Below are 21832 nucleotides of genomic sequence, written 5' to 3' on the forward strand. Positions count from 1 at the left end.
TGTCTTCTCTCAGTTGAAATCAGAGTATGGTGGCAAGAGGCCTTCCTGGAATGAGAGCCCAGAAGTGCAGCCCTTTGCAGCCTTGGCCCTCATTCATCCCAGTGAGACCTTCGGACCTCACCCCTGGAGGCAGAAACAGCTGGTTGGAACGTGGTGCGAGCAGCTCACTGCTCTTCTCCGATCAGGCCAGCTTGGAAGTCTAGTTTGAGGGGCTTCCCGTATTTTTTTAATGTGATGATTGTTTTTCCTCTTTTGAAACTGGAAGAAAATTAATAATACGCCATTCCAATTGAAAAGCACATTCCCTCAAATCTTTATGTTGATGAAGACACTAATCCCTTTTGGTCTCTTTATTGTTGGTGGACAGAATTTTTACAGTATTAAAGGAACTCCATAACTTCTTAAATTCTCTTGTTATACCACTTGGATGTGACTTAGGGTTTGTTTTTTTTTCTCAGTCCTTGGTGAGGCAGTGTTTTCTAAGAGACACTCCTTTGGAAACTAGGTCCAGCAAGCTCTCAGATGTGATTAGGCAGTGAGGCTGAGCTTCATTGGTGAGAACTAGTTCTCAGGGGAAGTAGAAATGTACGGCTTTCTGGTAGATTTGAATACAATAGGATTTTATATACAATGTCAGGAGATTCATGGGTTCCCCACAGTAGAACTATAGACAAGATCTCCTATTCCATAGAGTTAACAAGAAGTATTCACATACTACCATAATGGTGGTTAGCAGTGAGATTAAGGTGTTGCCTCTTAGGCTGTGTTCTGCATCTTGGCCCTTGTAATCTGGGTAGGTGGGTTATGAACTTCAGTGTTTGGGGCATACCTGGAGTTTGAGGTTTCCTGATTTTACAGTACTCTATTGAAGTCCCCACATTACATGGTTTGCGTTTGTTCTAGTTGGGGATCACAACTAAGATAAATGGGATTAAAATCGTTCTGTGAGTTTAAGAGTTCATGATCATTAATGTTCAAGTATGTGAAGCTCTTCCAGGCAGTCAGCTGGCCTGGAGGCTGCACTATTCCGTATCCTCCAGTTGAGGAGCTTTGAGACTTGGAGACAGAGTCACAGCTAGTCTAGTTTAGTAGGAGTTTGGGGGCTTATGGAGCAGGGGCCTTCTCATGCTGCTTAATCTCACTGATGTTACCCATTCTAAGTAGGATGGGTATTGCTCAGTTAACCAGTCACCTCTATCCAGGTTCCTGCACAAAGGGTTAGTTGGATGAAGAGTACTGTAGGACCAGCGACTTAGAAAGTTTTGAAAGTCTGAAAAGTATCTGTCTGGGAAGTGGCAGTGAGTGTGTTCTTTTGGTGAGCCAAGGCCCGGTCACATGGAGGTGCTGTAGAAGAGGCATTTGTTTTGTTAATTCTTATTTTTATGTAAAAGCTCATTACAGAAAAATCAGAAAAGACTAAAAAACAGAACTATACACACCTTTCTAAAAATGAAAACATTGCATCATATTTAACATACTGTTTTTTTTAATTTTGAAATTTTTTAGACATAGAAAAATTGAAAGTGTGGTAAATACTAGATTCAGATTAATCATTAAAATTTTTTAAATTTTGATATAATTTCAGACTTACAGATAACTTACGGTAATGCAACAAAGAATTCCAGAACGCTCTTCACCCAGATTTCCCAAAATGCTAATGTTTTAGTACATTGGCTTTGTCCTTTTCTTTTACATGTATATGTGTATGTTTGTCTGTGCCTGTGCTCATGTGTGCGTGTGTGTGTGTGTGTGTGTGTGTGTGTCTGACCTCATGCATATGTGTATATTTTTTCTGAACTACTTAAGAGTAAATTGCCTTCATCATGTTTACTTAATCCTAAATTCTTCACTTGTTTTCCCTAAACACAGTGATAAAAATCAGGAACTTAACACTGATAAGGATATTATTATCTAATCTATTGACCTTATTCGATTTCACCACTGTGTCTTTTATAGCAAAAAAAAACCCAGATCCTGTGTTGCGTTCAATTGTCATATCTCTCCTTTCCTTTAATTTGGAGCCATTTTCCAGTATTTCTTTGTGTTTCAGGGTATATTAGAGACCTAGGTTTTTTGTTTGTTTGTTTGCTGGTTTTGGTTGTATCTAAGTATATACCAACCATTGTTCCATACTGATTGATCTTGAGAGCAGTGTGGCATAGTGATTGAGCCAGGGCTCTGAGGCCAGACTACCTGGTTTCAAACGCTTGTTTCACTACTTAATACCTCCGTTATCTTAAACAAGTTTTCTTAACTGTGAAATGCAGATACCAGTACTACCTCTTAGGGTTGTGAGAATTAAATGAATGCATATGTATACATTACTGAGTACAGTGGCCGGCCCAGAGCAAGCTCTCAAAAAACGCTAGCTATGCGTATTCACACCACCAAGTGACATTCCCAGAGACATTTTACAGACATCTTGGCAGTAGCTGGTGTGGCTCTGTGCTGTCCCTCTCCCCTCCCACCCTCCTTTTTTTCACATCTAGGTTCCAGGGAGCAAACTTGGCCAGCTTCCTCAACTGCACTGGGGTTTAGGTTGGTAAACCTGCTTTAAGAAAATGGCTCCTAGATGCTGGTTCATAGACTCGTACTGGTTGGTTACAGAGTTTCACTGGTTTAAGAATAGGAACAGTGAAGTGACTTTTCATAAATGTGAAATGTTTTATTAATTATTTATTATAAAATTATATAGTTCTTTCTTTTTTTTGGTTTAGAATGTTCTTTTTAAAAATGATGTTTATTATAGATGGTTGTCCTGTCATTCATTATTATATTTTAATATATTTAGTAGGCAAAAAAAAAAAAAAAAAAAAGCAAGAAAAGGCAAACCTATTAATCCCCAAAGTATGTTTAGAGATTTTAGTGGTCCATGGCAGCCAATGGTCTGGGAATTACTGCTCTAAAAGACATATGTTTGGCTTTGTGTTTATATATGAACACCTGTGAACAATATATCTAAAAATTCATTAATTTAGTCCTTGGTTGAATGAACATTTATTGACTCCCTTCTGAATACCAGACACTGTACTAAATGCTTTATATATTTCATCCTCGTAATTAACCCTGTGAGCTGTGTATTATCTCCCTGCCTACAGTGAGGAAATAGAATCTCCGAGAGAGTACACAGGTGTGGGTGGTGTAACTGCATTTAGAACCCAGGTCTCCCTGATTACAGAGGGCCGAGTGTGCTCTTTTTTACACCTAGTGGTTCGCAGCCTGTGTGCTTTGCACCTGTGGAATTTTAGCATAGGATCCATACAACCACAAGTTCATGAGTCTCTTTTCAATCAAGTTGCGCTGAAGGTGCAATACCGTGTGGAGGGCCTTGTAATACAAAAAGTTGAAGACATCTCCCCACCTTTCCGACATCAACCATTTGGACAATAGGTAGGAGTTCCTAATTTTTGACGACTCTTAAATTAGGAATGAAACCACCACCTTTGCCGGAGTCAGGGTGATTCTTCTGCCTTTGGTTCTGGCTATATATAGGCTGCTTTCCAAGGAAAGAAAATGAGCTGCTGTGTCAAATGAGTGGGTACCCAAGGAACCCTTCAAGAACTCCTGACTGGGCATAGAAGTTAAGATGGCATTTAAAGACATCGTTAATGTGAGCTGGAAGGTGGAAGGCTGAGTCAGGAGTTGCTGAAGTAGACAGATTCCAGCTCCAAAGCTGTGGGACTCTGTGTAGGGCAGTATTTCTTAACTTTGGCTGCACATCCCAGTCGTCTGTGGTGCCTCTTAAAAAATACATAGCCCCGTGCCCCATTCTAGACCTACTGAGTGAGGCTCTTTGACTGCGGGACCCACGTGTATGTGCAGTTGAAAAGCTCCCCCAGGTCATCCTGAGGCCCAGCTTGCCTCTGGCTGATACTGGCTGATTGGCTGCTTCACCAGCCTTGGTAAGGCCCCCTTAGGTTAAGGATCGCTGTGCTAGGCACGCCCTTGAAAGTTACAACTTCAACTTCTTTTTTTTTTTTTTTTTTTTTTTTTTTACAACGTCAACTTCTGATCGCAGGTGCTGGGGTTGATAAATGAAGCAAGCCTTGGGATCATCAGAGCTCACGAGGGCATTTTCAATCCCTTCTTTCCCTAACTGTTCACTGAAGTTACGGGCTTTCTTGTCAGAAGCCCATCTCTGTAAAGTGCTGACCGCACGCTCATGATTCCCTTGTCCTGAGTGGTAGTTGTAGAGGAGCAGTTTTCCAGTGGTTTAATCATCCACTGACTCCTTTCGTACCTTCTGGAATCCTGCACCTACGCCACCAGTGGCGCAAGGGAAGAGCCGCTGCTCTGAGGCTCACCCCACACCCTCGCTGTGGCCTGTAAGGGGCTGGTGTGAGCTAGCTCCCTCCTCAGCTCACACCAGCCCCCTTCTTCCCTGGCTGGGTTGAAGACACCCCTGTCATCTTCTGGTCCTTGAATATGCTAACCTCATGCTTCCTGTGCCCTCAGATTTTTTGGTGGATTCTCTCTAACTACTTGGGTCTCAGCTCAGATGTTGTCTCCTCAGAGAGATGTTTCCTCATCAGCCTCTGTTGTGTTACCTATTTTATTTTCATCATAGCATTTACCAGTCTCAAATGATTTTATTTACTTACTTACTGTTTGTCCCCTCCACTCTAATGTCAGCTCCATGAGAGCAGATGTCTGCCTATCTTGTTTGCCATTGAGCTCCCAGCATCTGGGACTGTGCCTGGCTCGTAACAGGTGCTCACTAAGGATTAGAGGGCAGGAACGCTTTGGGTTCTACACCTTTGCCCACACTTCCTGTAGGGCAGGGCCGAGCTGAGCTTGTACGGGTATCTGTTATTGCTAGTAGCTTAGAACTGTAGCAGTTTTCTGGAGCAAAGCTAAACATGCTTGAACCTTGTGATTTTTCTAAGTCTGTCCTGCTGCAACGTTCCCACAGAGCTTTTTCTTGCCCACATGTTGTCGGTTAGAATAACTGTTTGGAAATATATGTCCATAAGGCTCAATTACAGGGTAAATGATCCCTTTGGATTAGAGTTAATTTGATAGCCTCTCAAATGATGGGATTTTTGTCTTCTGGGAAAGAGCTATATCCTGAGATCCTGGGCAGTAAAGGACATCTTGAATTTGGAAGAATTTAGCCCTATTTATCACTCCTGTCTCTCCCCTTGCTAAAGAAATACTGTAGTCTGGGTACAGACCAACTCATGGCCTGACTTTTGGACTGTCAGAGACATAAGTGAAGCCTGCTTGGAGAGTGTGATGCTGTGTATTTTATAAAGTTTCGGAGAGTTTCAGGACCCCGCGTGGGTTAGAGGGGTCTTCCTAGTGGACCCCTTTGAGAATCTGATAATAGCAGCAGACCCTCTCCTTAGAAAATGTACAAACACCTGTGCATATAGTTTTGCCTGTAATTTTGAGGGGTATGAGGACTTGCGAAATGCCTTCCATGGACCCTAAACTGTTGGGGGATTTAGATTGGTTTGCTCATCCACCACAGCTGGGTCATAGCTCTTCCATGGCTGTTTCTTTCTGACTTGGTCTCCTGTCTTCTGTGCCCTCTCTTGTTTTTATAATAACCTGCTGGACCCTCTCAGGCCCAGAAGAGACGATATTCTCCCGGAGTGCAGGTACTCAGTTCTTGACCCACCATGGCCATCCCGTACTCCCTATGTGTCCATCCAACATTTGCTACTGTTTAGAATCCGTGTGGCTGTTATCTCAGGAGTCACCAGTCTCCGATTTTGACTGCATCTTCACCTTGCATGTTGATTGTTTAGGACAATGAGGGACTCACCAAAGAAGTGGCATGTCTCATGTTTCCTGTCCTTTTATCCCCCTGCCTCTCTGCACTGCCTTAGCACTGGGCTTGTTCTGGAATGGTTAGCTCATTATTTCTAGGGAAGAATTTGCTCTACGAGTCTACTGGAGAGAGAGGACCTCTGAAGTAGGTGGGAAAATGGGTGGCATATGAGGAAACTTTCAGTGGGAGAACCTTGCCCTGAGTATTAGTGGGAGAAGTTATGTGTGGTGAAGCTTAAATGGGCTGGGTGGTCTTTTGACTAAGAATAGTCATCTGTGGCTGGAGAACACCACCTTGCAGCCTGGTTCTGGCACTGCCCTTTCTGAGTCCTGACCCATTTAACATCATATGCTTATAGAATTTTAGAATTTGAAAGGTGCTATCCTGAATGGAAAGATTTCCCTGATTGAACAGGTATTTTCAGAATACTTCTGTGTGCAAAATACTTGCCCTGGGGGGGAAGGGATGGAGCTAAGGTGGACACATGCAGAGAGGCATAATAAATGATTTTTCTCTTCAAGAAGTTTATATGGCCATTACACACACGCACACACACACACACACGAAGAAAAACAACAGTCTTGTGTAGACTGTAAGTGCCAAATGGCGATCTTTGGGAGGATTCCAGTCAGACTCCAGAGTGTCAGAGGGGCCATTCCAGACCCACCCCAAATGGGTGCAAGGAGGATTCCTGAAGGCAGGTAGAGAGGTCAGTCACCTCTGGGCCATGTCCCTCGAGTGACCATCTCAGTGTGGGTTCTTGGGGGCTGCTAGTGATGCCACAGAGCGGTTGTCTGGTCTGCCGTGAGGACCTCAGCTTTATGTGCAGAATTCCTGGCGCTGTTTGCACAGGTGTTCCTAAGAGCACTTCCTCACCATTCTCTGCTTTTCCTCCCCTGCTTTCCCAGCGGGTTTTCCCCTACGTCTCAGCCATGGTGAACAACGGCTCCCTCAGCTATGATCACGAGCGGGACGGGCGGCCTACAGAGCTGGGGGGCTGTACGGCCATTGTCCGCAATCTCCATTATGACACCTTCCTTGTGATTCGCTATGTCAAGAGGCATTTGACGGTGAGTCCCTGTTCTGGACCTGTTGGCGATATGGGCTGTCTCGCTCCCACTTCTGTGGCCTGGCCCTGATTTATCACTTTTTTATTTTTATTTTTTTGCGGTACGCCGGCCTCTCACTGTTGCGGGCCTAGCCGCTCTGTGGCATGTGGGATCTTCCCAGACCGGGGCACGAACCCGTGTCCCCTGCATCGGCAGGCGGACTCTCAACCACTGGGCCACCAGGGAAGCCCTATCTCTTCTTTTTATTCTAGATAATGATGGACATCGATGGCAAGCATGAGTGGAGGGACTGCATAGAGGTGCCCGGTGTCCGTCTGCCCCGGGGCTACTACTTCGGCACCTCCTCCATCACTGGGGATCTCTCAGGTACTGCCATGTGCGCTCCTTACTTGCCCTGACTGAGGTCACATCTCGATAGGCAGCCTGGGTGAGGCTTCTCAGAGGGGAGAGCCAGCCAGGCAGAACTCTGGCAAACAAGTGCCCTGTGAGCGCTTATCTTCCTGCATTCTCGTGTCCAGATCGCTTAAAAGCCCAGGCCGGCGGTTATCTAGCACAGTTGTCTTCGGGAGATGTTTGGTGCTAATGGAAAGCAGTGTTTGCCTCTACATCAAGCCAGCTCTTCCAGCCTGTGTTTTGAGTTCTGTGCTTTCCTATTTCTTGTGCCTCCTTTTATAGCCAGGTTCCTGTCCTTTCACCTAATGTGCTTAGTCCCCTTTCTCTTCACAAAGCTTTTCCTCGACTCTGCCCTCCCTCTTCCGACCCCCGGCCTCTCCTTTGTGCTCAGACTCGACTCTGTTGTGTGCGCAGATGCTTGCGTTTCTAAGACGTCCGCCCCTGTAAACTGCCGCCACGGTAAATGCCGCACTCAGGCCCGTGTCTCTGCCATGCTGTTAGCACAAGTATTTTTGTAAAAGCTCCTTCTGTTTCTTCGCTGTTCTGTGTGCTTGCTGTTGGTCCTCTCTTCAGCTTGTTTGACCAATTACTCTGAAACCCTTGCCTTCCTTGACTTATGTGGCGTTAGCAGTACCGGGCTTTTCTACTGTTCTCTCTCCTCTGGATTTTCTTCCTACATGTTTCCCATTAGAAGCTTCTTTTATGTGCTTATTCTCTCCCTTGGCTTTAGCATCAATCATAACGTCTTTTCAGAAGAGGAAAAGAATTAAACTTTTGGTTCTTTTGATATAATGTATTATGAGTGAAGCTAGGATGAAGTAGAACTTTCTTCTGGCAAGAAAGAAAGGCAAATACCCATCTGAAATGGGCAGCATGCACTCAGTTTCAGCCATTGTTGCCAATAGAAAATGTGGGCTCAATGAGGCCATGTCTTCTAGTTTTTCAAGAGAAGCTGGAAATCTGGATTTTTTTAAATGAAATCTGATTTTGTAAATCCTGGCAACTAATTGTTTTAAAAAAATCAACCTTATTGAGATATGCTTTCCACATAACAGAAGTATATAGTGTGAAGAGATTTGACAAATATTTACATATATATAACCACCATCCCAGTCAAGATACAGAATGTTTCCATCAGGGAAAAATTCTCTTGTGCCTCTTTGCAGCATTCCTCCCTTACCTTGCCTCCAGGCAACCATTGATCTGCTTCCTGTCACTTATAAGAGATTAATTTTGGCAGCCAGTTCTAAATACTGTGCAGGTAGGCCAGAGCTGTGGGACATCTTACCTTGGCACAGGTAAGGGGAGGCACAGGCTGGAGATCTTTGCTATGGAATCTTGTTATATGACTAAAGTTGAAAGAGGTATCCCTGTCCACAAGTTTCCTGTGAGCTTGCAGGCTTCTGGGACCTGCTCAGTTAACCTCCTGTTGTACTTGTCAGTGGGAAGTTGTTCCCAACTGTTGGAAATGGCCAAAGAATAATTTTTTGTTTATCCTAAGGAGTCCTTTGTTCTAAGTTCTTGGCAATAATGCCTAGGTTAGTACATCCACGTTCTCCGCCTGTAGGATACCCCTAAATACAAATTGCATCTTTCTATTAAGGTCTTTCTTGTTAACATCTTAACTTGTTCTGCTGTGGATTATTGGAAACTGCTGAGAAAGGACACATCACAGCTGTCCCAGCCTTTGATGCCCCTACATTGTGAGGAGCATCACTGTGGTTCTTTATCCTGTCCCATGGTTTAATCTCAGTCCTGGCAGAGAAAACATTTTTTCTAATTGAAGGTAAATCCAGTTTTTTTACCTGGGGGTCTGCTAAAGATTCTAAGAGTCCATGCAGCTATAAATGCCATCCTAATAATAGAGATGGCAAGAAATCCAGTCTGCAAAAACCAACCTAGTAGCAGTGAGCACCCCTAGCACCCATATTTGTGGTCTCTTAATACGAATACCAGTCCTAACGGGAACAGGAGCTTCTTGGGGAAATGGCTAATGCCGGGTCTAAGGTAGGAAATACAGGCTGAAAACTTCCTAGAAAAGCAAGGAAGATACCAAAAACTTCTGGGTTCGTGTAAAAGTACTTGGGAGCCAACTTCAGTAGGCTCCCACTGGATAAAGTTGGGTTGGGTTGAGCTTCAGTAAGAGATACAACTTCAGTGTATTGAGACACGTCAAGTATGTTTGACTGTCTGAATTTATAATGTTACTTTAAAAAAGGAGAGAAAAAATTGAGTCCCTAACTTCTTCATCCTTCTCTGGTAATTAATAGTGAGATTCAGGGTAACAGTTACTGCAAAGAATTAGGCACAGTCCAGAAGGGAAGTGTGTTCCAGGCCAATAGCTGTGCCCTGCTCGTGGCCCGTTAAACAGCTGCTGTGAGGCCCTCTCCTGTCTTGCTTGTGTGTGTTGTCCATGTTAAAGGGAAGCTGTGGGGCTACTGTGTCTCCTTTCACTAGAAGGTTTTACGTGTGATTGGGGGTTAGTTCTTGTATCGTCTCTAAATTTTATTTTTATTTATTTATTTTTATAACATTGACTTTCCTTTTTTTATATATTTTATTTATTTATGGCTGCATCGGGTCTTAGTTGTGGCTCGCAGGATCTTCATTGCAGCATGCAGATCTTTCGTTGTGGCACGCGGGCTTCTCTCTCTCTAGTTGTGGCGTGCGGGTTTTCTCTCTAGTTGTGCGCGGGCTCCAGGGCGTGTGAGCTCTGCAGTTGTGGCACCGCAGCTTCAGAGCGCGTGGGCTCTGTAGTTTGCAGCACGCCGGCTCTCTACTTGAGGTGCCGTGGGCTTAGTTGCCCCGAGGCATGCGGGATTGTAGTTCCCCGACCAGGGATCGAACTCGCGTCCCCTGCATTGGAAGGCGGATTCTTTACCACTGGACCACCAGGGAAGTCCCTCTCTAAATTTTAAAATTATATAGGTAATGCATGCTTGTTGATAAAAACTATAAATACAGGATAATGTAGAATATTCCCTGTTCTTTGTCCTTATTTTTAGATGAGAGACAAGTTTCAGTTATTTTTTTTCAGGTCACTGTTTGTTAGCTGTGGATTAGAAGCTTGAACCAAGACACTTTTTTCAGGGTGGCTTGAGTAATCCTTGTTCTCTTTTTCTTTAGACAACCATGACGTCATTTCCCTGAAGTTGTTTGAGCTGACGGTGGAGAGAACCCCAGAAGAGGAGAAGCTGCATCGAGATGTGTTCCTGCCCTCGGTGGACAACATGAAACTGCCTGAGAGTGAGCACGGGGATCCTGGGGAGAGGCCCCATGGCCAGTGAGGAGGTTGAGGGTTGTGGGGGTCTGGGGTGACATGCAGTACAGCTGGGCGGGGCTGCCTCTTTTCGGGGTTCTTCTCTGAAGCACTTGGAGCACTTGCCCCTGCTTTCTCACTTGTCTCCGTGTTACAGATGAGCAGACTGTGGGCTGTTTAGGTTTTAAATTGCGGCATCCGGAAAGGGAGAGTCTGAGCTCTAGCTCCCAGAAATGGGGACTTGATAGCTTGTTGGTTGGTCATTCCCACCGGGTGGGCTCCCTCATTCTGACTTGCTTCTCTCTTGCTTTCTTAGTGACAGCCCCGCTGCCGCCCCTGAGTGGCCTGGCCCTCTTTCTCATCGTCTTTTTCTCTTTGGTGTTTTCCGTATTTGCCATTGTCATTGGGCTCATACTCTACAACAAATGGCAGGACCAGAGCCGAAAGCGCTTCTATTGAGCCCTCCTGCGATCACGACCTCTGTGACTGTCACCCAGGAGTATGGGAGGAGCAGGCACCGGCCTGAGCACATAGCCAGGCGGGTCTTCTCTCGTCTCCAGCAGCTGGTCAAGGACTCGGTTCTGTCACTGGAGCTTTGAGTGCAGGGACGCTGTGTTCCCATGGTCACCCATGAGGACGTCTAACTCTGGATCAGGAAGCCCACCCCGCCGGGCAACGCTGCTGTGATGTGCCTTTCCCCGCAGTCCTGCCACTTGGGAGCGAAGAGGGATGGAGAGAACATAGGCTGTCATGATGCCAAAACCACCGGAAAGAGTGTCATAGCCCAGGCTGCCTTGTTGTTGGGCTCAGAGGACCCTCGTACTTCATTCTTAAATCTGCAAAGACTAGAAAACTGATAACTCCTCATACCTTCCAGCCATCTGTCCACTGGTTTTTGCTTTTTGTCTAAGCCTCTCTCCACCTGAGGAGCTTTCCTTGGAAATCTGGATGGAAACTTCTTCCCTGCCTTGCCTTCCTCCCCTCCATTCATTGTCCTCTGCAGATGCAACCTGAGCTGGAAAAGACATCTGGCTGCCTCTCTCTTGGGGCCTGGGGCTGCGCGACAAACTTGAGTTTCACTGACCCTCATTAGGTGGCTGTAGGGAGGGGGCATTCTGCTGGGGCTCACTGCTCTAGCCTTTGTTCTTGCAGGTGGATCTTGGTTCTATTGGTGTGTTCATGACCCTCCCAATTAGGTCCCTTTAGGCCCTCAGCCAGGTTTGTTTGAAAGCTGGTGTGCAGGTCAAGAGAAGCTTGGGAGACGTCACGGATGCAGTGGGATTAACTGTGAAACTGACTGCTCCACGTTTTGACACCGAAAGCAACACCTGTCACATGATCTGACCATGTGGAGATGTTTCTGGACTCTCTGGAGCCTGCTTAGCTGCATGTCTTCTGTTCATCATAATTTTTGGAATCCTACTTAGAGTGTTCAAAATGTAAGGAAACTTTGTTCTTATAGCCTGAGCTTGGATACTCCCCAAAGAGGAAACCTGGCTTCTCTTTCTTAATGGATAAGGAATGGTTGTTGTAAATCTGGAAGCAGTAGACCCCCGGCATCTGTGCCTGGAAGAGTTCATTGTCATTTGAGCAGCCAAGCCTGAGTGTCCTCTGTGGGTCAGCCCTGATTCCACTGCCTTACCTGATGAGGGGTCACGTGCTGCTCACCTGTCTGCCCTGTGATTCCATTGCTAACAGGCTGGAGGCTCCCTGGAGGGCTTGGACTCTGAGCTCTCCTAGCCCTGTGCTTCTGTAGCCTGAGGGAAAGTCTTAACATGGCTGATGGAAACCAAACATGAACTTCTGAGTGGCCTTCCTTTTACAGGTGGGTTTGGCTGAGCCGTAAGCCATCCACCCTTGCCCTGCCTTCTGGGTTGGGAAAGCCCTCTGCTCAGCCCTGAAGGAAAGGAGGGTTACCTTGCCTGGCTGTGGGTTTCTGTTGTTTTCAGCTTTCTTGTATCCTTCCCACAGGCGGTAGTGCTCTCGTGCAGGTGGGATGACAGTGGGACCCTCCTGACCTCCCCCCATGGCAGAGCGGCTCCAGAGTGACAGAGGGTCAGCCGGGGCCCTGGGCTTGGCTTTCGGACCAGGTGGAACTGAGAAAGCAAATGGCTGTTCTGTGTTTTTGAGTTCCGGGGGAGATTGGCTAGACCCCTGTAGTGGGAGGACGCCGGTGGGCTCGTGAGCTGGCCCGGGCAGGGGTGCAGGAGGGGCAACTCAGCGTGGAGATCGTCACACTTGTGGCTTTTGTGTGATTCTAGCTCATGAGGTCCTTGAGGCTCTGTGAAGAGGGCGGGGAAGACGTGAAATGCAGTCCCCCCACCCGGGCCAGCCTCAGAGCAGTGTGTGGTGCAAGGAAACAATCTGACTAGCATGGTAGGTTCTGCCCTGGCTCTCCCCTTTTGTTCTAGAAACATGCTTCCCGTCATGAGTGGGGCCAAAGGTCGTTCTGGGAGCTGGAGTCCCAGCTGTGTCCCAGAGGAGGGGGCCGCCTGCTCACGTGAGGGGTGAGAGTGGTGGCCTCGGCCGGCTGCTTACCCCACGTGAGCCACCTTTCCTCACAGGTGCCCTTCCTTGCCTTCTGTTTTCCTGTGACGTCAGGGCCTCTTAGAGTGGAAGAGTCCCTGGAGACTCGAGGAGGTGCGTAAGGGTGACATCATTCCCCATCCTTGTGAGTCTTGTCTGAGAGCCTGGCGTTTTCAGCCTTTCATGGTGTTGTGAACCCCCCCACACACAAATTACAGGGTGGCTCCCTTACAAAAGTTGTTTATTTCAGTGGAAAATTACAACTCTGCCCTTCTTGTTGGAAGTGGTCTGAACAGAATGGTCAAAATATCCCTAGACCCCGGAAACAAGGAACTGGTAGGAAGCCCAAGGGTAGTGCTGTGGATGGGCAGGAGAGAAGCCTGGCAGACACGGGGGGGGATTAGTCTGGCGGGGCTGGAAGTTCTGGGAAGATAGCTCACAGGTGATTTATGTGTCCCTGGAGGAGTTTCAGCTTCTGGCCTGTTGTAGATTTCAGGTTCTGATGGGAGTGGCGAGGTTGGAAGGGTTGGCGTTGCTGGTGTTTAGTGAATTGATGATTTTGGCATATATTTGAATGGGAGCGTTCAGCCGAAGTTCAGGCTTGACCCAGCTCATGGCCAAATAGTTCTAGAGAGAATAGGTAAGAGTTAGCCTGAAGTAGCAACCTGAGGGCTCTCTCTTGGGTCATCCCGAGAGCAGCTGTGCCTTTTCCCCTGTCTCCACGGTTGTCACTCACCGGAGCTGAATAGATAAAGTTGAACAGCAGAAGCCCTATAAGCAGGATGATTGAGATGGCTATGATTTTGAAGCGGTAGCGTTTCCAGAAAACATGGATGAACCTTGTAATGGGTGACCGAAACCACATGAGCAAGGTATGGGTGCGTCTGTCCAGGAGCAGAGATGGCAGAGAATGGAGGGCAGAAGGAAACTTCAGGTCAAGCAATCCAGAGCAGAGGTCTTTCATTTTAAAAAAGCAACTTCTGCTTCTGCCCTCCCCCCTCCCCAGCTGTTCTCCCCGATTGAGCCAGAGTGGGGAGGTAGGGGGGGTAATTATCCCTCTTTACTTGTCAGCCTCCTTCCCTGGTCACCACCCCATACAGACTGCTAGGCCCAGCAGCTCAGCTTTGTGAACGAGGAAGAGGCTTGGTGCCTTTGCCCTGCAGGACCCTTACAGGGGAGGATGGAGTGTAGGGTATTGGTTGGGTTCCGACTGGCCTCTTCCTGCTGCCTTGATTAAGGCTTCCTTCTCTGTCAAAATCTCCAGGGTCATCTTCACTTTACCCTAGAAACACCATGGGTGGTGGGAGCTGAGCTCAGACGGCAGGAGCAAGGATAGTTTTAAAGGCCTCTTCCCAGGGTCCAGAAAGGGAAAGGGATTTAACTCAGGCCCCCAGGGTCTGTCAGAGCCAAGTTACGCAGCACAGTAGTCAGCCCTGTTCCTAGGCAATAGGCACCTTCCCCAGCTCCTACCGACAAGCGCCATTTGCCGCCATCGAGGACCTGGCAAGGCCACCAGCCGCTTACAGTCTTCATCTTAAAGAGGGAGCAGTGCTTGTACTGGAGGAAGTGAGGCCACTTGGGGTCAGCATCCATCATCCTGATGGAGCATAGCTTGGCGCGCCGGGCCGGGAGGGGCATGTCAGACAAATCCAGCTCTAGGACCCCTGAGCCCAGAGAAATGCCGTCAGCAAAAAGGAGCTCCCTGTCCTGTGGTCACGGGCCCTGTGCCAGGATCTCACCTAGGAAGTCATCCGCGGAGATGATGTTATTGTCCCAGATCTGGATGATGAGCCGGGCTGGGAACTTCATCACCGTGGGGTCCAGGCTCCATATGTAGTCCTGGAGGATGGCAGGAGAGCGTATTTCCGGCCTGTCTCCTCTGAGAGTTCCTTTGGCCACTTAGCAGCCCATCACCCAGCAGTGATGGACCATTGAGGAGGAGGAGAAAGTCGGGGAGGGGGAGGGGGGAGCGGGGAGTGGTTCCACCCAAGGCCACATTCCAAGTGTCTTGGTGCAGCTCGCAGGCTCTGAGGGGAGGGGGAGGAGTGCATCCCGCTCCTGGGCCTGTTACCTTCTGACTCAAGACGCACGCTTGCTCTGCTGCCAGGTAGTCCAAGGTGAAGATGAACCGCCAATTGAAGATGCCCTCCCCCGTCAGGGAGTGGTAGTGGACATCTGTCTTCTGCATGTCCTTCTCCAGCCCGAATAACCACCTGGGGCCAAAGTCCACTCACCTGGGGTTCACTTGGATTGTCCCCACCCCTGGCTGGAGCCCTGGGAGGAGGGCTGCCCAGTAGACGCCAGGCATGGGTGGAAATGGAGAGAGAACTGGGCAAGTCTGAGGGCACTCTGACGGAGCCCCGCTCCTCTCCCTCACCCTTTGACATAGACGTCGCTCATCCTCTCGGTACTTAAACTGTTCTCCTTCAGGTCCATGTGGGCAGTTTTCCAGATGATGCAGCGCAGCTCATACCTGTAGCCACCGTTCTCTGAGGCTTTGCTGAGGAATAGCTCCCCAGCTGCGACCTCGGTGAGGGAAGAGAGGCCTGGGGGGCTGCCCTCCGTGCCCACCCAAGTCATGCTGCGTTCGGGGGGCCACAGGGAAAGGAGGCTCCCCAGACTCCCAACAGAGGAAAAGAATCACCGTGACTCGGTGTTGGAGCCCACTGGTGCTCCGCACGCTGGGAAGGCCACACTGAGTGGTGCGGTTGCTCAGGAGATGGGTGTCACTCACCTTCTAGGCTTTCTGGGCCTAATGTTGAATGGGGGGCCAGGAGGCCCAAGCTTCTTGGGGAAGATGTCCACCCACATTTGCACCTTTCCCTAGAGTGGAGATGGATTAGCTGGCTGGGGTTGGCCAGCCCCCATTCTCTGCATCCTGGTCTGGGGGGGGGCCTGTCTCAGCTGCTAGGTCTGCTGAGGCTGTGTTTCCAACACCGAGTGGTGGGGTATCGAGGCATCTGGGAGGTGGGATGGACTTCAGACCGGAAGTCAGCACACCGCCCATCAGCTTCCACTTGTTTCTTTTTTTGGCTGGGAGAATAGTGCAGTAAGGCTGGGAGCATACGATGGCTACGAGGCTGATGGCTGTGGCGCACGGATGTCAAGTGTAACTGGGGTCTGGAGGGTTGATGCCATTTAACAGGTCCTGCTGGACAGCCTCTCTGGATGGGGCTCCAGAATGGGATTGGGGCTGCAATTGTTAGCCACCTTAGTGGCCCTGAGTAAGAGTAAACTAGGTGATCTCCAGGTCATTATGTTGTGGAACCACATCCTAAGGATGTCAAGCTATCCACAAAGCACAGGGGTCTAGGAAAGAAGGGTTGAACCTGGTAAGAAAAGGGGAGACAAAAGAGTTAAGGTAGAACTACCAACAGTGGAAGATAGATTCCTTTAAACCATGTGACCTAGGTTTATTCTTTTGAAATTGGCCCCATTTAATGAGAAAACAGGTTTAATGAGGATGGTTTTAAAAAGTGCTCAGTAGAGAACTTTGTATCTAGAATGTGCTATCAGCTTGAGAGATTTGGAGAATGAGGTGAGCCATTCTGGTGGCTGGAGGGTAGGGGATAATTAGGGTGCCTGTGGGGATTTTTATTCCTCCTGTTTGGGGTTCCTTGCCGTGGAGAAAACACAGCCTGCACTTAACAGCCAAGCCGGGGCTGTGATGCCTGCACTCTGACCCCAGGTGCTGCCTCCTTACCCTCCCTCAGGAGAGACTAAGGCAGTGCTGGCACCAGCGGGGAAGGCCCCGAAACACTTCCACAGCTGACACGGGGCCTCGGTTTCTTGTTGGTGACTTTTCCAGCTCTGAACTTCTCCATTCTAAGAGACACCACTGCGACTTCTTGCTTATTAACATTAACAGAACGTGCTTGTCTTCTTTTCACGTACATCTGTGGGTGCCCGGCCTCTCCTTCCCCTCTTGTCCTGGATGGGTGGGCTTCCCCACCTCCTGATCCAGCCCCTCCAGTCTCATACCTGGTCGATGCCCGGCTGGCTGTCGCTGTACAGCGTGCGGGTCTCCACGTGCTCAGGTACCAGTCCCTGGGTGTGCAGGAGGTACAGCGCAAGGCGTTCTTTCTTAGATCCCAAAAAGCGAGCAGTAGGGGGCTTCAGCTCTAGATTGGAGGGGGATGGAAGGAGGGGATCACGAGGTCATTAGCCTTCCCGTCTCCCACGTAGGCCCCTTCTCCACCCTCAGCCTGGGCAGTGGACTTGGTTATCCATTACAGGCGAGAAGGGGAGGCGGGGTGCCCTCTGGCAGCTCCTCCATCCTGTAGCCCCACTTGTCGCAGAGGCCCAGCTCTGTGCTTTCTGGCGGTGTGCTGTTCTTCTCACCAAAGCTTTGCAGTCTGAATTTTTTCCCATTGTAAAACGCAGAGTCATCCTCAGGGCTGAACAGAGGCGGAGGCAGTCCTTTCTGCCTGGCATGGTGTTCCAAGAGCAGGCTTGGGGGCATCTGATCCCGCCACCTAAAGGGCCCTGACCTGTGGGGAAAAGGTGGGGAGGTCTGAGTCCTGGAGAAGCCTCTGCTTCGAGCTGCAGGCTGACCAGTGCTGGGAGCAGGGGTGCAGACAGGTACGGGCCCTGGTTCCCCAGCCTGGGATGCAGGCGTCTTCGAGGGGAGCCGTGGGCTTACTCTTCCACCCCCACCCCCCACCCCGTGCTCCCTTGCCCTGGTTCAGGTCCACGCTTACTGGCAGTAAGATTTGGAGAGCCCACAACGAGCTCCAAAGCCAGACAGGAGTCGGTTTTCAAGGTCAATGACTGTGGTTCCAATCTTATCATCGGGTGAAAATAGGTCAAAGTCATACAGCTGGATCTCTAGGTCCTTCTCCAGGGGGATGGTGCAGCTCATTTCAAACATCCTTGGGTGAGGGTGTTGGAGACACAGAGACCGAGGACCATGTTATCTACACAGCTCCCTCTCCAGCATCCCAACCACACGTGCCCGTGCTCTACCCCCGGTTTGGCCCTGGTGAATTTGGAGAGCAGAGCCTGGGATGGCTCTTGTCCGCCAATAGCCATCCCTCAGTCGTGGCTGGGAGTAACTTTTGACAGGCCTGGGGTGTGGGACTCTGAGCTCCCTTCCCAGGCAAAGTGGTTGAGGGGGGAGGGGAGAGCTGGGCTGCCCATCAATGCATCTTCCATCTGTTGGACACTGTGCTAGGAACGTGGAGACTAGAAAGGAACGTGAGAGTTCTCTGCCTTCTAGAACTGCTCCCGGCACAGGGAGCGGGGTTGTGGGGTCGGGTGCGTTGGGGCATCTCACACGCCAAAGATGGGGTCCAGAGTGTTTGGCTGGTACTTGTCCCGGTTGCCAAGCTTTGTCTCTCCCAGTTTCAGGATCACATAAGGGTCACACTGGGGTTCAGATAGACGTGAGAGAAGGACGGAAAATGCAGAGTCAGCCCAGGTTGGTCAGGGAGGGCGGGAGTGGGGCAGAAAGGAGCCCCTTGTACCAGGTGGGGCCTGTGGGAAGTTGGCAGTCTGGGTGTCAGCCTGAGGGAGCTCCGGGATGCTGGGGTGTAGGGTGAGGTGAGGGGGGTGCCCGGGCCGGGGGGCTGGGGAAGACGAGCGCTGCAGTTCAGGGCTGCTCGTTACCAGGCCGTTGGTGTCTTGGGGCTGCAGGTTGGCTGCTCGCACCACGTACACCCGCACCAAGCACTGCTGAGGGAAGTCCTCTTTCTTAGGCCAAGGCAGGAACTGGCGAGGGGGCTTGGGGGTGTCTGGATTCTCAGGAAAGGGGTAGACACGGAATTGGCCCTGTGTGTGTGTTGGGGAGGGAAGGTATTGGCCTCTGGCCTGGCTCTGTAGAGCCCTCCAGGAGGTACCCCTGGTCTGTGTTGAGGGTGGTAGGGACGAAACCCGTGAGGACGGGTAGGGGCACGTGCCGCAGAGATGCTCTACGGGGACCACGGTGGTGTTTTCCGCTGAAGGGAGGTCTCGTTCCACCCCCACCCATCCCTTGGGGTCCGCACTTGTTTTCGAAGGCTCTAGGGCCTCCGAGAGCAGCACAGGCCCGAGCTGGGACTGAGAAGCCCTCGCCCTTCCTGTGTTGGGGGAGGCCACCCTGAGTCCCTGCAGAGGTCAGTCTCTGCCCCCCACTCCCAAGACTGTCAAGCCCTCCGTGCCCCATCCTCATGCCGAGCGTATAGAACCAGCGCTCCTGTCAGAGTCTTCCCTGGACAGAAGGGGCACGAGGTGACAGGTGCAGCTAGGCAGGGCTGGGACACGCACCTTGAACTCCCCTACCACAGGGCTGTCCAGCTTGGGCCATTCTTGGTAGAGTCTGAAGGTCTGGCAGAAGTCCTGCAGGCCCTGGAAGGCTGGCACGGCCTCCAGCTCGCAGTCGTATACCTGTGGGAGGGCGTGTGGGACCCGGCTGGCGAGGGGAGCTGGCCAGGGCTTGAGGGGACCATTCCTAGGATCAGGGGGTTGAGGGGCCACCCAGGTCTCGCCCCAGAGCATCTGCCCTGGGGTCAGCAGAGCTGCTGCTGGTGGGCAGCCCTGGTTCCTGAAAGGGTGTGGCCTGTGGCGGCGTGGCCAGGAGTCTTGTGAAAAGGAAGCCACCCCCCCGACTTGGTGGTTCCCCAAGGACTCGGGGCTGGGTTTGTTGGCCTCTCCCCGCAGATTTTCTCCATCCTTCATCAGTCTCCCCTCGTAGGGGCCTGCAAACCTTCAGGGTGTGATACTCTTTGTACTTGTACTTTAGGGACAGGGGAGCATCTCCTGTGGCCCAGAACAGCTTGCTCCACCAGTCCACTTCCTGGTCGTGTTCATCCTGGCAGTGAGGAGGAGGGGCATTTTGGCCCTCGGGGAGAAGGCACAGTGGCCTTCCTCTGCCCAGAGTCATGCTGCCCCACCTCCCTGAGCTGCCTGGACTTGTTCCTTATTCCCCGGGGCTGAGCCTACATCACCTCAGCGTTGCTGGACTTGAACCAGAACTTTTCATAAAGGTAACCTAGGAGCTGAAAAATGATTGCGGTGAGCTAGGCAAGGCCTGGCCGCCCGGTCCGCCCACCACCTCTGACTTCCAAGCTCAGAAGGGGTTCGAGGCCACGGCTTTCTGCCCTGGCTCCCTTGCCCTTCACAGAGGCTTTTTAATTCAGGGATCCTCAGACATAGGACTGGGGCCGAGAAGGAGGGTCAGGTTAGTTCTCGGTTCTCATTGCCCACAGCTCCACACTTAACTCTGGAAAGGCTCAGAAGTTCAGAGCCTCAGGCCCCACCCTAGGCCTCCTGAAGCTGAATCTGCTTTTGCTCCAGACGCCAAAGGATTCCTGTGCATTCGAGGTTGACAGGTGCTGCTCTAGAGCAGCAGCTCTGAACTTTGGAAACACTGGAATCACCTGGAGCGGGGGTGGGGCGTAGGTGGTTTGGGCTTGAATAAAATAATTGCTGCTTCTGGTTCCTACCCCCAGCAACTGGTCAGAAACCATTTGGGGGCCGGGCGGGCTGTGCAGCACGTGGGGTCTTAGCTCCCCGGCCAGGGATCGAACCCATCCCCCCTGCAGTGGAAGCGCGGAGTCCTAACTACTGGACCGCCAGGGAAGTCCCTCAGGGTTTTTAAAACTCTCGGGCATTTCTAATGTGGAGTCCAGGTTGAGATCACTGCTTTCAAGTTCTCGTGAACAAGTAGGCCTCACGCTGGGGGCGTGGATATCGGAACTCTGTTTAATCTGTACCCTCCTCAGGCACAAGGGCTGTTTCCTCTAAATGGCACGGGGCCTCCAGCCCTTTACTCACCTCCTGGTACTTCTTCACAGAGAGCACTGCGTGGAGAAAGCGTAGTCATGAGTCTCAGGAGAAGGGAGAAGTGGGGGGGAGGGCCACCAACCCGGCAGGACAGCCAGGGCCTTGGCCACTCCCAGTGCCAGCTTGTTGGTGAGGTCTGGGGAGGGGCAAGGAGAAAGGGCCGTACTTGGAGGCCGTGGGGGCATGTAGTCCTCAGCCCAGGGGTCACAGAAGTAGGGCTGCAGGGAGTCAACGTTGGCCTGACCCACCACGGTCTCCTGGCCGAAGTCCTGGTTGTCCACCACCTTCAGCACCAGGGGCAGCGCGAAGGCCTCATCCGTAGGCATGTACTGCAGCCCCAAGGAGAGGCCAGGGCGTGAGGCTTCCCACAAGCCGGGGCTGCCCCAGCCCTGGCCCAAGGCCTTCTCACCAGCGTGAGGAAGAGGGTTGACTGGGTGAAGTTGGGATTGGTCTGGAAGTCCCTGATGGGCTCTGTCTGCACGGACTCTTCCCAGCATTCCACCAGGAGCCGGGGCGAACGCACCTGCTTCATGTTCCGAAGGCCCCAGACCAGCATCTGCCGGAACAGAGAGGGAGGGTGGGGGAAGGGGCAGGTGGCCCCTCTGATGGGGTCCTGGCCTGGGAGCAGTGGGGCCCCAGGGGGCCTGCAGGGCCAGGGCACGAGGCTGGGTGAAGGCAGAGCCTGAAGGCTCACCCAGTCCTGTCCTGTGAGGGATGAGTCTTCCAGGCCTGGACGCTGCCGTCGTTCCTCCACGAGGGAGGTGCCCATTAGGTATTGCCCTTCCTCCCCTGCTGCCCATCTGGCCTCTAATCATCTCTCTCAGGGGTGACTTCCCGCTGCCGGCTGCCTCCCAGGCCCGCAGCAGCTGGAGTGCCCCGGGGTTCTTGGGCACCTCGGTGCCGTCCAGCTCGTGGCTGACTTGGATCCCACAGAACTCCACGGCCAGTCAGCGAGCCAGCACCCTGGGATTTCACTCTCAACGGACAAACACTGGGTGCCCCAGGAGCTGTCCACGCCCTACTCATTGGGCCGCCTCAGGGCCAGAG

The 21832-nt window shown here is 50.9% G+C and overlaps 2 protein-coding genes across 8 annotated transcripts in view; one reads left to right on the forward strand and one right to left on the reverse strand.

Moving 5' to 3' along the window:
• Nucleotides 1-12292, forward strand: part of LMAN2L (lectin, mannose binding 2 like) — a 39954-nt gene extending 27662 nt beyond the window's left edge. For all 7 annotated transcript variants that reach the window (XM_029231862.1, XM_029231861.1, XM_029231864.1 and 4 more), the window contains 4 exons: nt 6685-6846; nt 7098-7212; nt 10366-10485; nt 10815-12292. In XM_029231862.1, coding sequence (XP_029087695.1) covers nt 6685-6846; nt 7098-7212; nt 10366-10485; nt 10815-10957 — 540 coding nt within the window. In that variant the 3' untranslated portion in view covers nt 10958-12292. The remainder of the gene's footprint in view (nt 1-6684; nt 6847-7097; nt 7213-10365; nt 10486-10814) is intronic.
• A 200-nt stretch (nt 12293-12492) lies between these two features.
• Nucleotides 12493-21832, reverse strand: part of FER1L5 (fer-1 like family member 5) — a 52147-nt gene continuing 42807 nt past the window's right edge. Inside the window, exons 35-53 of the mRNA XM_029231860.1 lie at nt 21195-21341; nt 20952-21114; nt 20777-20802; nt 19948-19998; nt 19707-19811; nt 19268-19387; nt 18632-18793; nt 18300-18391; nt 17725-17895; nt 17366-17514; nt 17006-17145; nt 15759-15847; nt 15402-15497; nt 15096-15237; nt 14764-14863; nt 14495-14688; nt 14197-14306; nt 13761-13908; nt 12493-13651 (exon numbers count right to left, since the gene is read on the reverse strand). Of these exons, the coding sequence (XP_029087693.1) occupies nt 13517-13651; nt 13761-13908; nt 14197-14306; nt 14495-14688; nt 14764-14863; nt 15096-15237; nt 15402-15497; nt 15759-15847; nt 17006-17145; nt 17366-17514; nt 17725-17895; nt 18300-18391; nt 18632-18793; nt 19268-19387; nt 19707-19811; nt 19948-19998; nt 20777-20802; nt 20952-21114; nt 21195-21341 (2340 nt within the window). The 3' untranslated portion in view covers nt 12493-13516. The remainder of the gene's footprint in view (nt 13652-13760; nt 13909-14196; nt 14307-14494; nt 14689-14763; nt 14864-15095; nt 15238-15401; nt 15498-15758; nt 15848-17005; nt 17146-17365; nt 17515-17724; nt 17896-18299; nt 18392-18631; nt 18794-19267; nt 19388-19706; nt 19812-19947; nt 19999-20776; nt 20803-20951; nt 21115-21194; nt 21342-21832) is intronic.

The sequence above is a fragment of the Monodon monoceros genome, unplaced genomic scaffold, assembly GCF_005190385.1.
Source record: "Monodon monoceros isolate NGI ecotype Baffin Bay Population unplaced genomic scaffold, NGI_Narwhal_1 Super_Scaffold_19, whole genome shotgun sequence".
NCBI lineage: Eukaryota > Metazoa > Chordata > Mammalia > Artiodactyla > Monodontidae > Monodon > Monodon monoceros.